General features: G+C 54.8%; 1 protein-coding gene across 1 annotated transcript; it reads left to right on the top strand.

Annotated features, from left to right (window-relative positions):
- Window positions 1-1,013: 1,013 nt before the first annotated feature.
- Window positions 1,014-4,909, top strand: ZNF503 (zinc finger protein 503). The gene is made up of 2 exons (XM_061161897.1): window positions 1,014-1,594; window positions 2,329-4,909. Exons 1-2 carry the CDS (start codon window positions 1,289-1,291, stop codon window positions 3,964-3,966), a joined length of 1,944 nt encoding a protein of 647 aa, XP_061017880.1. The 5' UTR covers window positions 1,014-1,288; the 3' UTR covers window positions 3,967-4,909.
- Window positions 4,910-15,430: the final 10,521 nt, after the last annotated feature.

Below are 15,430 nucleotides of genomic sequence, written 5' to 3'. Positions count from 1 at the left end.
CTCTCCCTCTCCCTTTTTCCCTTCAAGTCGCACCCGCCTTGTAATCAGCAACAAAAGCTGACATAAATCACCGGCGGATTGACAAGAGCTGACAAATAACTGATTGATTGCGGTCGGGGAACATTGACAATTGATGGAGGGGTGGAGATGCCCAGAGAACTCGGGAGGGGGGACGCGGGTAGGAGAAGAGAGGGTGGCAGGGGAGAGTAAGAATTGGGGGAGGAGGGGGGGCAGAGTGTGAAACAGAGGAAACATGTGACCCCCCTCCTGCCCCAATCTGCGCATCTCCGGGCGTCACGTGGCCGGGAAGGGCGGGGAACCTAGCAGAGAGCCGAGACGTGCCTCCACCGCCTCCGCTGCCCACCTAGCTTCTGGTTTCTCCGCCGCCGAATCCCGGGAAATCAAAGCGGGCGGGCGGACTTCCTCCAACACTCGCTCCCCACCTTTCCTTACCCAGGCGGCTGCACCGCAGGAGATTTCAATTACCGAGGCGGGGGAGAGAATACTTGGGGGTGCGGACCTCCTTTGCGGCCCTGGAGTTGACAGTCCGGCTGTAGTCCAGACTCCTGCTAGTGCTCCTTCTGAACAGCCACAAACTGTTCCTTGCAAGCAACCTCCTGCAAAAGAAGGTTTCAGTTTATTATCCAGCTGGGCAAAAGGAAGGACGACGAGGAAGAAAAGAGAGGGAGGCGGCAGATAGCAAACGTAGAATCAATGTCCAGCTCGTCCTCCGAGCGAAATCAAGGGAGGGGACAAGCTGGGGGAGCGGCGAAGACGGAGCTGCCCATTAAAACCAGCGCTGAGAGTCCTGGCGGCGGCGGCGGCGCGGGACGCGTCACATCCCCTTGACCCTCCAATCACCTCGGGCTCCCATTTGATTGGAAGGCGGCAAAGGCTTTAATCTCCCCCTGGGTGCAGCTGCTTTTGAAGTGAGTTTCCTCGCCAGAGCCCCGGCTGGACAGGCAGAGGCTCACATCGCGGAGAGCAGCGCCAGCGCCGGGCCGCGAGTGCGCAGCGCAAGGGCACAGCCCGAGGCCGACACGGCTAGCCACCCGGCACTCCCGCAGTCGGGCCGGCTCCTCCCGCTCGGCCACGGCTCCGCAGCGGGCCACCCAGGATTATTCGCTTGTGGCTCCAGGCGCCAAGAAGGCGCGCTGGGCGCCGGTGACCGCCGCGCCAGCTCCACCTCCTCCTGCTGCTCCTGCTCCCCGGGCGAGAGCGCAGCCCGGAGCCCGCCCCGCGCCTCCTGGAGCCCTCCCCCCGCTGCTCCCATGCGCGCGGGTGGGTCATGAGCACAGCGCCCTCGCTTTCTGCCTTAAGAAGCAGTAAGCACAGCGGCGGCGGCGGCGGCGGCGGCGGTGCGGACCCTGCCTGGACCAGCGCGCTCTCTGGAAATAGCTCCGGCCCCGGCCCAGGCTCGTCCCCGGCCGGCAGCACCAAGCCTTTTGTGCACGCCGTGCCCCCCTCTGACCCTCTCCGCCAGGCTAACCGCCTGCCCATCAAGGTGCTGAAGATGCTGACGGCACGGACTGGCCACATTTTGCACCCTGAGTACCTGCAGCCCCTGCCTTCCACTCCCGTCAGCCCCATAGAGGTAAGGACCCTATCCCCGGATCGCGCTGGGACCACCACCTTGGCTGCCCTCCACGGGATTTCTTTCTCTTGGGATCTGCAGGGGGTGAAGGTGGGGGGGGGGGGGGGGTTGGAGTGATTCAGCTCCGGGATGAGGGGAGAGGATCGTGCTCCCGCGCCTTAAACTAGGGCGGAAAGAAGGGAGGAGGTAGAATGGGGTGTGAATGCTAGGAGCCAAGGTAATCAAAACTTGTCTCTCCCTTTGGTGTTAAAGCCCCTACCTCGACCCAGGCCCCCTCACTCTCAGGCCAGAAGACAGACGGGAGTCCAAAATACGGTTCCAAAGTCCCGGTCCTCCGGTTCCCCAGAAGCTGGTATTTGTACACAGCCTCTAGGGCGCCAACGACCCGAGCCCTTACTCTGAAGTATTAGGGATGGGGGGTGGGGAGTACAGTTCTGGGTCAAAGAGTCAGAAACCAAAACATTTTTCGAGTTTGTTTTTTTTTTAATCCAGTTATCTCTTAGAGAGGACAGGAAAGATCCTAGTGGCGGGGCTGGGGGTGGGGTGGGGAGTGTCGTGGCCTTTCTCAAGAAAGAATGTGTGTGTAGAAGGGGTGTCGCCTAGATTTGCGCCTTGGGGCTGGAAGGATCTTTACGGGTCGTGGCGGAGGTGCTCTCGGAACCTAGAAGGCAGGATTCTAAAGGGTTTCCCCTTCTTTCTTTGTGCTCCCCACCCCCCCACGTCTGACCCTGCAGCTCGATGCCAAGAAGAGCCCGCTGGCGCTGTTGGCCCAAACATGCTCACAGATCGGGAAGCCCGACCCCTCGCCCTCCTCCAAACTCTCCTCGGTCGCCTCCAACGGGGGCGGCACGGGCGGTGCCGGCGGCGGCGCCGGGGGCGACAAGGACGCCAAGTCGGGCCCCCTCAAGCTGAGCGACATCGGTGTGGAAGACAAGTCGAGTTTCAAGCCGTACTCCAAACCCGGCTCGGATAAGAAAGAGCCGGGAGGCGGCGGTGGCGGCGGAGGAGGGGGCGGCGGGGGCGGCGGCGGGGGGGTTTCGGCGGAGAAGTCCGGATTCCGGGTACCGAGCGCCACCTGCCAGCCATTCACGCCCAGGACAGGCAGCCCAAGCTCCAGCGCCTCGGCCTGCTCGCCAGGAGGCATGCTGCCTTCGGCCGGGGGCGGCCCGGACGGCAAGGACGACAAGAAGGACCCCGAGGCGGGCGGCGGCGGTGGCGGCAGCAAGGGCTCCGGGGGCGCCTCGGCTGAAGGGGGACCCACGGGGCTGGCGCACGGCCGGATTAGCTGTGGCGGCGGGATCAATGTGGACGTGAACCAACACCCAGATGGGGGCCCCGGGGGCAAGGCTCTAGGCTCGGACTGCGGCGGCTCCTCGGGCTCCGGCTCTGGCTCCGGCCCCAGCGCGCCCACCTCCTCCTCGGTGTTGGGCTCTGGGCTGGTGGCGCCCGTGTCGCCCTACAAGCCGGGCCAGACAGTGTTCCCTCTGCCTCCCGCGGGCATGACCTACCCAGGGAGCCTGGCTGGGGCCTACGCCGGCTACCCGCCCCAGTTCCTGCCACACGGCGTGGCGCTCGACCCCACCAAGCCGGGCAGCCTAGTGGGGGCTCAGCTGGCGGCGGCCGCGGCGGGCTCTCTGGGCTGCAGCAAGCCCGCGGGCTCGAGCCCCTTGGCCGGAGCGTCACCGCCGTCCGTGATGACAGCCAGCTTGTGCCGGGACCCCTACTGCCTCAGCTACCACTGTGCCAGTCACCTGGCTGGGGCGGCGGCAGCCAGCGCGTCGTGCGCTCACGACCCAGCCGCGGCGGCCGCGGCCCTCAAGTCCGGATACCCGCTGGTGTACCCCACGCACCCGCTGCACGGCGTGCACTCCTCGCTCACCGCGGCCGCGGCCGCCGGCGCCACACCGCCGTCTTTGGCCGGCCACCCCCTCTACCCCTACGGCTTCATGCTCCCTAACGACCCGCTCCCCCACATCTGCAACTGGGTGTCGGCCAACGGGCCTTGCGACAAGCGCTTCGCTACGTCTGAAGAGCTGCTGAGCCACTTGCGGACCCACACGGCCTTCCCCGGGACAGACAAACTGCTGTCGGGCTACCCCAGCTCCTCGTCTCTGGCCAGCGCCGCCGCGGCCGCCATGGCTTGCCACATGCACATCCCCACGTCGGGCGCTCCGGGCAGCCCCGGGACGCTGGCGCTGCGCAGCCCCCACCACGCGCTGGGACTCAGCAGCCGCTACCACCCCTACTCCAAAAGCCCGCTCCCCACGCCGGGTGCGCCTGTGCCCGTGCCCGCCGCCACCGGACCGTACTACACCCCCTATGCCCTCTACGGACAGAGACTGACCACGGCCTCGGCGCTGGGGTACCAGTGAGGGCGGCCTCCAGGGCTATCGAGGGAAAGGAAAGAACTGGGGGGTGAGGAGGGGCCGAGGGAGGGGCGGGAACAGGACCGAGGCGACTGTCACTCGCGCGTGGGGATGACCCGGGCCAGGAAAGGAAAATATATATATATACTGTATCTATCTACCCGAAACAGCGACCGAGACCCGGTGGGAAAGTCCCCTTTCCCCCACCTCTCATCTCCCTACCCAAACTTTATAAAAGTTGGAAAAAAAAAAATCATTTGACTTTTTATAGAAAAAGAAGGAAAAAATAATTGAGAAAGTGTTCATCTGAGGACTGCATCGGTGGACACTGGTATTTATTTATGTTAGCTCCAAGCGGACCCGTGGTTCAAAAGTGCATTACTTAGTTTGAGCTCTGTAGGTAAAAAGGAAGAAGGGGGAAAAATTAAAACTTGAGGGTTTAAAATGTGGAAAACAAACCCTCCCATCCCTTGTAGATTATAAATAAATACAAAACCGCCACAGAACTAGAGGTCTTCTCTTTAATGTTACTTCAAAATTGCTATGATTGTATTGTACGTTCTTATTTAATGTCTGATTGAAACACAAATTTACATGCATGTTTGTTACAAAAATGAAAAAAAAAGAAAACAAAACAAGTCACAATTTGTCAGCTCTGATTTCAAATTGCAATTATTTTTAAGGTGTATACCATCAAAAGAGAATGGGTATTTTTTTGTATGTATTCTGGAAGAAAACGAAAAAAAAAAAAAAAAGGAAAAACAATTCTATTCCAAAACCTCATTTGCCTTATTTTGTTCTTTAAAAGGAACACTTAACTATTTTTAATTTTTAAGTCCACCCGCTGAAAAGGGGACAAGGTTTACGTCATGTACTAAAATAATAGACAATGTATCGCTTTAAAGATTAAAATTCCGTATATTTGATGTATTAAAAGGTTTTACTACTTCTTCTTATCTTTTTTTTTTTTTTTTTTGGTTAAAGAGAAAGAAGAGCATGGCAATTTCGGCCACAGTGGGTTCCCTGGGCCTCACGGCTATTCCTTCTTCCCAGGACCGTGGTCGAAATTCTGATTGTTTTGTTGTGATTTTCAGGAAGAGGCAAAGGCTTCAGAAGGGCTGGCCTTGGAGGAAATATTTTTAAACGGGATTTCACAATTTGGAAAGATAGTGTCCTCAGCTATCGCTCATTTCGTTTTTTTCTCCCAGTAGCTGGTTTGTTAAAAGTGAAAGGGGAAAGGGGGGATTTTAAAAAATTCCCCTGTTAAGATTTTGAGGAGTTTGGGTTTCGTTTTGTGCAGAGAGCGGCGCAGGTCCGGACTCGCCCGCCCAGCTTCGGCCCGGGGGAGGTGCGGCTGCCCGCAGTTCCTCTCTGCTTTCCTACCATCGTCGGTTACGGGCGGGCAGCCGGGATCGACTGGCGGTCGGAGGGCGCTTGGGAACCTGTTTCCTAGGCCTGGGGAGGAGAGCGCGCTGGAGCCCTCTTGTCCTTCCGAGGAAAATGAGTTCGCTTTCCTTTTCTTCATCTGGCTGCCGAGGGCTAGAGGCGGCCACCAGCCGACCCCTCCAGCCAACCCTCTCCCCCCAGGGTTCCTTCCTCTCTCCCGAGTCGGGACCCGCGTCAGGCCGGCGCCGAAGCTGCTTTTCCGAATCCCGATTTCTCTGCAGTCTACTCTATCCCAGTCTGCGCCGCAGGAGAAAGCGCCGGGGCCCGGGACCCGGAAGCCCCTTCCAGTTCGACCCCGCAAGGGTCCTGGCGCCCATTGTCAGCCTCGCTGGGGCGACCTGGTGGACGCGGAGCGCAGTTCTGGGTCGCGAGCTCCTCTCGGCAAAGTCGCGGCGTGACCCTCCGTCCCGGAGCGATTCCCGCAGCGCGCACCGCTACCTTCTCCCCAGCTTGCGCGGCGGGACTGAGCTGCCTGAAGAGCCCCTGGAACCAGGCAGAAAAGAAGTCTAATCTTCGTGTGTGTGTGTGTGCGCGCGCGCGTGTGTATGTTTTGGGGCGGGGTGGGAGTGGGGGGGGGTCCAAGGCCCAGCCCCCATCCCGACCGCGATCACACACTCACACCCCAGACCCGGGCGCGAGTCCTGCTCTCTGGTTGTTGGGGCGCTCTCCCCGGCGGGTCCGCGGGAGTTTGGTCCAGAGCGCACCTTTTCTGGGATCCTGGGACCTCGGAGTCGCGGCGCTGAGCGCGGACCCCGAACTCTCCTCTCCCCAGGGTCAGGCCGTTCTGGGTTCTCCGAGCCACCGGCCTCCCTCGGCGTCAGGCTCCCCCTGCTGCCTCGGGAAGCTCACCGCCGCTCAAAGGCCGCCTTCGGCCTCGGGCTTCGGTCAGTCAACTGCACGGCCCCCGCCGCCATTTGTTCGGGGGTTGGTGACTCTGAGATTTTTCCACCCTCCTCCCAGCATCAGCCTCACGCCTGCGGGGCCTTTTCCCGGGTTGCACGCAAAGCGGGCCCGGCGACCTCCGGGACGCCTCTCAGGCCTCCGCCTGGAGAAGACTTCATAGAGGAAGACTCGGGCTCCGTACCGCCTACCCGGAGGGGGCAGCCTCCAGCGCCTCCGAGCCGTCTGCCCGCCTCGCGCCCGGGACGCTGCAGCCCAGCTCCCACTCTGATCCGGCTAAGAGAAGCTGGGCTGGGCCTGGCTGGGCCCGGCTTATCGAGAACCCCGGCCGATGGGGTTGCTTGTCATCTCCAGGCCCTCGGACACACACACACACACACTCAGGATAGAAGGACCTTCGAGGGGGTGGTGCGGCCCGAGTCCCGGGGACTCAAGTGCCCACGCTTGCGACGTGAAAGCCAGGCCCTTGTTCACCCCTCACCAGCACCAGCCCCAAGCCCCTGGTCATTCCGACCCACACGCTTCGCCTTCCTTGGCCTCGCATCTTCCGACAGGGACACCACGCCTCGCCAACAGGGACCCACTTGGGCGGGAAGGGCCTAGAAATTCCCCCAGCCCTGGAATTTCAGGCCTGGGACCGTCAGGGAGACAAACTAGGCCCTCTCGTGCCTTTACGCCCTCTCTTGGTATTTTAGTATAGTAACAAAAATCAAACCCAAAACGCCTTAAAATTTTAATGAGACCTCCTTCCCGGAGAAGTTACTCAGAGGCAGCAAAATTCCGGAGCTGGGGCCGGGGATCGGGGATGGTCCCCCGACGTGTGCGACGGAGCTGTCACCCCAGGCGCGGGATTGGTAAGGAGAGGGTGCCGGTATGTGCTGCAAGTCCAGTCCAGGCGCGACCCACCTCGGGAAAAAGACGCCCCATCCTCACTGCGGGCCCCTGGCTCTCTCGGCCTGTCTGCCGAACTGCGGCAGGATGCCCCGCGCGCCCGGCGGCTACCGCCAAAGCCAGAGCGGAGCGCAGTGTGTCCGCCAGGCGGCGCTGCGGAGCCCGGCGGAGCGGGCGGGAGACCCGGAACCCTGGCCAGCGCGCGGGACGCAGGCTGGGTGGTCAGAGAGAGACCCCGCGCCTCCACGTTAGCACGGTTTTCTGAGCGGTGTCCGGTAGCTCTGTCCTGGTAGTTCCTCGCTCCTCTCCCGCTCCGAACCACGTCCTCTGCGCTTCTCCACCTGCTCTAGCTTCTGCTGTTGTGTTCCTCGTGCTCTTTCTCTACCCCAGAGGAGTTGGCCCAGGTGTCCAGGGCCCCTCTGCAAGCCGGGGAGCTCCCACCACCATCATCAAGGCTCTGACAGGTCACTTTGTCATAGTGAAGTGAATCTCACCCATTCATGTATCCATTCATTTCCATTCTCTGATTATTTCCTATGACCTAACCCCTCGCCGAGAAGGCAATGGCACCCCACTCCAGTCCTCTTGCCTGGAAAATCCCTTGGATGGAGGAGCCTGGTAGGCTGCGGTCCATGGGGTCTCTAAGAGTCGGACACGACTGAACGACTTTACTTTCACTTTTTACTTTCATGCATTGGAGAAGGAAATGGCAACCCACTCCAGTATTCTTGCCTGGAGAATCCCAGGGAAGGGGGAGCCTGGTGGGCAGCCGTCTATGGGGTCGCACAGAGTCGGACACGACTGAAGTGACTTAGCAGCAGCAGCAGCAACCTCTCGCCAAGGGCTTCCCATCTCTATTCATTCCTGACACAGATGGAGAAACTAAGGCTAAATCCTGGAAGCCAAGGGCAAGGCCAGCAGAGAAAGCCCAAGCCTTTCTCTCCATTCAACCCCTCCACCCATCTGTACCTCTGGCAGTGACATTGAGTGACCCTGATGTCTTTGTGCTGGGTGGTCTTTAAGCAGTGAGGAAAGGCAGATTAAAAAAAAAAAAAAAAGCCATTGTGCTTTGGAAAAGGTATAAAAATTGCCCAGAAGACAAGGCCTGTCCCTGTGAGGCTACCCGATGGCCGGCCTCTTCTGCCGTATTGGCTTAAGGCTCCTCACCTCCCATGCCTAGAGGCCTGATGATGCTCAGAGTGACTGTAAAATGCAGACTGACCTGCTCATGCTTATGTCCAGCCATACTATCCTGTATTATCCCATTTAAACTTCACAGCAATTCCATGAGGTTGATAGAAGCTTTACCCCCATTTTACAGATGAGGAAACTGAGGCTCAACAGGGAACGGATACTAGCTAGTGAATGATGGAGTCAAGGCAGAGGTTCTCACCTTGGCTGCTGTCACCTGAGGTGATTTTAAAGTATAACAATGCCTGGAAGGCAGAGACTCTGATTCACCTGGGAGAGAGTGTGGTAGACAGAATTGTTTTATTTTTCTTTTTAAGTTCTTAGCATTTTGTTGTTGTTGTTATGTTACTTTTTTTCCCCTGAACTTTTTGGCCACCCGGCATGTGGGATCTTAGTCCCCTGACCAGGAATCAAACCTGCGCTCCCTGCAGTGGAAGCGTGGAGTCTTAACTGCTGGACTGCCAGGGCAGTCCCTTATTTTACTTTTTATTATGGAGGTTTTGGAACATCCACGAAAGTAGAAGGAATGGTATACTAGAGCCCCACAAACCCATCACCCAGGCTCAACAGGTATCAGCTTATGACCAATCTTGTTTCTTCTCTACTTCTCCTATTTGCTTCTCCCACACCATTAATTGGAAGTGAATACAGACATCCTATCATTTCACATCCTTAGGTGTTTGTCACTTCCTGCCAGGCTCCCAAGCTAGGGCTCATCCCCCCTCTCAGCTGAGGCTTCAATTCAGTGAGTGCACAGCAAAGCTGGGGTTCAAACCCATTTCTATCAGACCCAGAGCCCGAGCACTTCACCAACCCTGTGCTGGGGAATCCCCCAAAGTCCTGGGGCTACTGATCTCTCTCTCCCCAGTGTGAACCCAGGGCTTACCCAGGGGTTGTCTGGGCTGTAGAAAGACTCTTGAGTCTTGAGTCCCTGGTGAAGCAGCAGGACTATGGGATACTCACAGCGCAAAGGGCATCCTGAGAGTGAGAACAGCTTAAAGCCACATGGTACAGTGTGAAGAGCATACATTTGGGGTCAGACTGGTCTAAAATTGAACTTTTAGCTCCACCCACCCCTGGTTCAAACTCTATGACTCAATTTATTTGAGCCTCAGTTGTCTCCTCTGTAAAGTGGGGATGAAAGTGTTAGTTGCTCCATCATGTCTGACTGCAATGCCATGGGCTGTAGCCCGGCAGGCTCGTCTCTGTTCATGGAATTTTCCAGGCAAGAATACTGGAGTGGTTTGCCATTTCCTTCTCCAGGGTATCTTCCCAACCCAGGGATCAAATCTGGGTTTCCTGCATTACAGGCAGATTCTTTACCGTCTGAGCTACCAACTGATGCCAACTTTATAGGGTTGTTGTGAGGCTTCAGTGAAATAATTAACGTGAAAATCCCCAATCTTCTGTCTGGCCCATACTGGCTTTTAGTGAAGACAGATTTCTTTCCTTCTTCTCTTTCCAAAGTATAGTTTCATTATGATCAGCCCCATTGCTCAAGAACTAACTGTGGCTCCTTGTGGTTCACTGGGTCAAATTCTCACTCTACTATCTGGCCATCTGGCCATGGTCCATCTTCTGACCTGGCCTTTCTCTGCCTGTTCTACCTTGTGTCTCACCAGTCTTCACAGTCCAGACCCTCTGCCAGCCAGCTAGCCCCCCAGCCCCTTTGATGATGGTGCTCATCATACACTACTTCCCTGGAATGCCTTCCTCCCTCCCCATCCTTCCAAACTTTCTCAAGACCCATCTCTTCCAGGAAGCCCTCCAGGTTTCCCCCTGACCACACACTGATCTTTCACTCAGCACTTAATGCAATGACAGAAGGTGGATGAATAAAGGCCACCAGACTAGGGATGAGGACCCTTGGGTTTGACTGGTGCCTCTTCATGGTTGTATGACCATGGACAAATCACTTATGGCCTCTGTGAAACTAGTCTCCCAAACTGATATTTGTCTATGCACATTTACCAACAGCAATAATTTAATAAGCAGCATGCATTGCATGTCTACTTCCAGGCACTCATCTAGCCCTATTACTACCTCTGTCCTTTTACAGGTGAGGAGACTGAGCATTAGAGAGAAGTCACATGTCTGCTCCAGCAATGGGGTCCTTAACCACTGTACTGCACTGTGCTAGTTCCTGGGCCTGGAAGCTTGGTCCTCAGCCTTCTTTTCCTAATTGCCAGTAACTCAAAACTCCTATTTCAAACCTCAGGCAGTGTCACCTCCTCTGGGAAGTCCCCCAGGTCCTTCCACTGGATTCAGTGCCCTTCTCTTTGCTCCTGTAGCACCTGTCCATCCTATCATACTCTCTTTACATTTTGCTCCCAGCCTGAACTCTGAGGCACTGGAGAGGAGGGACTGTCTCCTCTTCCCGTTTCTAGTAGCGCCAGCTGGCTTGGTTCCTGGAACCTAGTAGATGTTAGAGGGAAGGAAGGAAAGGGAGGTAAAGAAGAGAGAGAGGGAGAGGAAGACAGAGGAAAACAAAAAGACAGAATGGAGGAAAGATGCAAGAGAACTGGGCTGGCTTGGGCAGGATGACCCTTCCGAAGAGAGGAGCAGCAGCAGCAGTGGGCTAGGGGAGACTTTGATGTCTTTGCCCACGGCACAAAATGAGCCCTGGGAAGTTTCCACACATCAGGTAGAAACTGCATTTGCTGACAATAATGAAGACCCTGAAAGAGTGGCTTGAAGGAGATAAATATTCTCTTCTCTCAGTCTGGAGGTGGACGGTCCAAGCTAAGAATGGCCCTCAGTCATGAAGGACCCAGGGTCCTCTGCCTTCCTCAATACCAGCTCAATCAGGAAGACTTGATCCTCACGTGGTCTCTGAGTTCAGGATGCCTGCTGGGGCTCAGCCATTATCACCTCATTACAGTCAGCCGGAAGGAAGAGGGAGAAGAGGTAAAAAGGGTCCACTCCTTTTTAATGGGTCTTTCTGGAATCCACAGACAACTCCTCAGCTCACACCCCATTAGGAAGAACCTAGTCACGTGGCCATGCTTAGCTGCAAAGGAAGCTGGGGAACATAATGTTAGCTGGGTGCACTGCTGCCGCAAATAAAGTCAGGGTTCTGATACTCAAGGGAGCAAAAAGGGTGGGAACTGGGACAGGACATTAGCAGACTCCCCTGCAATCCACAGATAGGTTAACCTAGAACTGGAATCCGGAGAGAGCTTTCTTGGTGGTGGCCTTCCAGGGGGTCACTATTTGATGACTTGCTTCTTTAAACCACAGATCCTTATTGATAAAGTGGGCAGGGGTGGTACTTATAAGCCCTCAGAAGTTGTAATTCTTGTTCCCTCTAGGTGTTTGGAGTTGTATACTGCAATGATTTAGAGTGGGATTTATCAAAAAGTAATTTTTATTCCTATAAAGATCTTCAGTTAGAGACCCGTTCATTTTGGTCCTGCACCCCACACAAAATACTAAGCTAAGAAGAAGGGATCATATTTGTTTAAAAAAAAAAAAAAAAAAACAGCAACAACAAGGAAAACAAAAATCTCACTGGGTGAAAGGGAGTAGCATTGTAAACTTACCCCCCACCTCCTTCCACGTTATTTGCAAAAATATAGTCTCCAACTCAAAGCAGAGACAGCCCAGTGCTCATGTAACTTTGCACTAACTTTACCTTCAATAATTATAGTGTAACTACAGAAATGTAAAAGAAACAAGACACAAACAAACAAACATTATTGCTGAATCATAGTGACACCCGAGTGGGTTCTAATCATGCCTCCATCACCCATACAGCAGTCCTTGGAACAGGGTCCTGGGGAGTGAGGAGAGGTGGCGGAGTAGGGAAGGCAAGAGGAGACTCCTAGGGCTGGAAAGGGTAAGGACAAAGCAGGAACAGAGATCTGTGCATGTGAGCAGATTGGCTGCCCTGTTGCTGGAAGCTTCCTCAGCCTTAGGTCTCAAAAAGGGAAACATTTCAGGGTTCTGGGCTGACTTTGCACGTCTCTCTATTTCTCTGCCATTTTTCTTTCACATGCTTCATAAACATCTCTCCCTAACATTCTACAGGGGCGATTCCTGTGGTATGGGAATTCTATACCCTCCACATCACTAGTTCTTAAGCCCTTTGTGGGTTGAGGGAAGGACGCAGAAACCACAACCTTTTTTGAAAATTCGATAAAAGCAATGGCCCCTCTTTATAGAAATAAATACACATACTCAACATCGGAAAAATAATTTCAGGGGGCTCATGGACCTGCAGATTTTCAATCCTTGATCTTAAAGGAAATCCAAGATTTAAAAAAAAAAAAAACATGCCCTTGGGAAACACCCTGAGGGACTCTGGGCTTTCCTTTCTAAATTTTTCTCACCAAGGCTACATTCCAACTACTCTGTAGCAATTAACTCTGACAACTTATGTCAACCTACCACAGGCCAGTGTTAACCTTTGCAACCCTCACAATAATTCTATGAAGTGGGCACTATCATTGGCCCCACTTTATGGTGAGGAAACTGAGGCACAGAGAGGTTAAAATGACTTGCCCAAGATCACACAGCCAGGAAGTGGCAGAGCTGAGATCGTGTTATAAGCTGTTAAGAGTCCAGGGCCATTCGTTGCACACTGTTCCCCACTGTGGGGTGGCCCTTACTTCTCTGTACACTGAAGCCCCATAAACTTGCCTAACCCTAATGCAGGTATCAGGCCCACCCAGCAGCATGCCGGAATTGGCTCATACTGGCTCACAAGAGCCAGCTGTGCACCTCTCTTCCCAACTCCTCGTTCTGTGGCATTATGTTGATAGCTTGAAATTTGCCATGGTGGGAATATTTACACCATAGCAATTTGCAAACACTGTAAGTGAAGGCTTTTTTTTTTTCCAAGAGAGCTGATTATTAAGCATTTATTAGCACATCACTGGACACACATACTCTAGTCCCGCTGCAACCTGCACATCCAACCACTCAGACCCCGAGTCCGTGGGAAGCGAGGATCTTCCTTCCAGTCAGTGAGGAGGGTTTGGATGGGGTCTGCTTCCCCCAGGCTTAGTGCAGGGGGTAATTAGGGAGAATGCAGCCTCCTCTCTGACCCCAGAGTAGGTAGGCTATCTTCCAGTTGTGCTTACCTGTCCTAGAACCTGGGACTGGTCACCTGGAGTCCAGATCCTTTACAGCACCTGGCAGCCCCCCAGATATGGCAGGTGGGGGGTGGTGCTCGGCTGCCCAGAAGCTTCAGTGGCCTTCCCAGCTCAGTACCCCTGCCACTGGACCCTTAGCAACTAACACCAGCCAGCTCTGGTTTAACCCTTTCCCTTTGGGGTGAGCCACAGGCAGCTGGACCCTTCCTCCAGCCTCACTAGAAGCCAGCCCTGCTCCCTCTCCACTACCTTCTGGGAGCAGCCAGCAAACTGCCCAGCTGTGACCAAGACAGTGGTGACAATGTGCACTCTCTACCTTTGGTCCATAGAGAAACCCCATCCAGCAGCAAGGATTCCAGTGGGCCAGGCCTAGGGTGGAGGCTTCCCTGGTACCCTGACCAAGCAGACTCTCAGACCACAGGAAAGAAATGGATTATTATGATTATTATCATTTAGTGAGCATTTTCTTCGTGCCAAGAGCTTTATATTACTTTATATTATCTTTTTTTAATCCCTACAAGATCCCTAGGAGATAGTGCTATATTAACCCCCTGTTAGAAAACTGAGATTCAGAAAGGTTAGGTAACATGCCGGAAGTCACACAGCCAACAAGTGGTGAGCAAAAATTCAAGGCCAGAGCTGTCTCACTCCAAAGCCCATGCCTTAAAACCTGTGTACTTCAACTGACAGGTTCTGCTTCCTTCCCCAGCCCCCAGGGAAATGTGGGAAGGGCAGCCCCTCTGGCCTCCCTTGGGGTTCCCTGGGGACATCTCCAAGGGCAGAGGGAAGACAACCTTGGTCACCTGTAGCAAAACCACTGCCCAGTCCAAGGTGTGGTCCACCAGACATAGAAAGTTAGTATTCACTGGCAAGCACATCAGGCCCTGTATGCAGGGCCTGCTGCATACACGGCCTTCTCTTAGGCATGGAGGCAGTGGGAAGATGACTAGGATACACCAGGTCTGCCCTCAGATAACTTACTGTCCAGTCTAGTGATTCACAGAAAACATTACTGCCTTAAGGTGAGCTGTGACAAGGGCTATCTCACTGGAGGCATTGGGTTAATTTCTACAGGAGGATGCAGAAATCTTCAGGGAGGAGACAGCACTTGATCTGGGTTTGGACAATGATTAGGCATTTAATGGGTGGCAAATGGGGGATCTTGGGAATCAGGAGAACAGCTGAATGAGATCAAAGGCATGGAGGCAGGACTGCCCATAAGGATGTTTGGCAGGGATGTGGTGGTGGGAAGGGAAGTGGGTGGGAGCGTGGTGGGAAGAGATGGTGTCCTGTCCTTCAGTAAGCAACGGGGAGACATCAGAGGTCTTTGAGCAGAGGAGTACCATTATGGGATAGAACAACGAGATTGGAGAAAAAGAGACTAAGACATCAGGTGGTTCAGAGAGAAGAAGGTGAGAGATGAAAGCCAGGGGGGGGCGGCTGCAGGACACACAAAGCCAGGACCTTCCCAGGGGATGGCAAGGAGGTAGGATGGACTGGACTCGGTGAAGGGCAGGGGTTGGAAAGGAGAGAGGAAAGGCACATATGATCCTGAGGTCTTAGCCTATGTAAAGGCTGTAAAAAATAAAGAAGAAAGAAAGAAAGAAAGAAAGCCCCTTCCCCAAATACAGTGACTTAAATCAGAAGGAAGTTTCTCTCAGACCTCCGTCATCTATGCTTGTGAGGCTGCTCTGCTCCGTGACGTCATTCAGGGGCCCAAGTGCCTTCCATCTTGGTGTTCCTTCTTCCCCTCAGGATGCTGTGCTCACTGGTGTGATGGGTGCTATTCCTACCCAGGGGAAGGGGAGAGCGGGGAAGTCTGGGGCAAGCAGTGTCCTTCTGAACAAGTGAGGAAGACGTTGCTCATAGTCACCTGGCCAGCTGCAAAGGGAGGCTGTGAAATGTTATTTCTGCCCTGTGACCATGTGCAAGGAAGAAGGGGAGAA

This window comes from Dama dama, chromosome 15 (assembly GCF_033118175.1).
Source record: "Dama dama isolate Ldn47 chromosome 15, ASM3311817v1, whole genome shotgun sequence".
Lineage (NCBI taxonomy): Eukaryota > Metazoa > Chordata > Mammalia > Artiodactyla > Cervidae > Dama > Dama dama.
The sequence above is the reverse complement of the archived record's forward strand: the minus strand, read 5'-3'. Positions and strand labels throughout refer to the sequence as shown.

Excerpts from the sequence above, each read along its gene's own strand:
- ZNF503 (XM_061161897.1), top strand. The coding sequence starts at position 1,289 with ATGAGCACAGCGCCCTCGCTTTCTGCCTTAAGAAGCAGTAAGCACAGC. Across the intron at positions 1,595-2,328 it reads CTCCCGTCAGCCCCATAGAG|CTCGATGCCAAGAAGAGCCC; the intron begins GTAAGGACCCTA and ends CTGACCCTGCAG.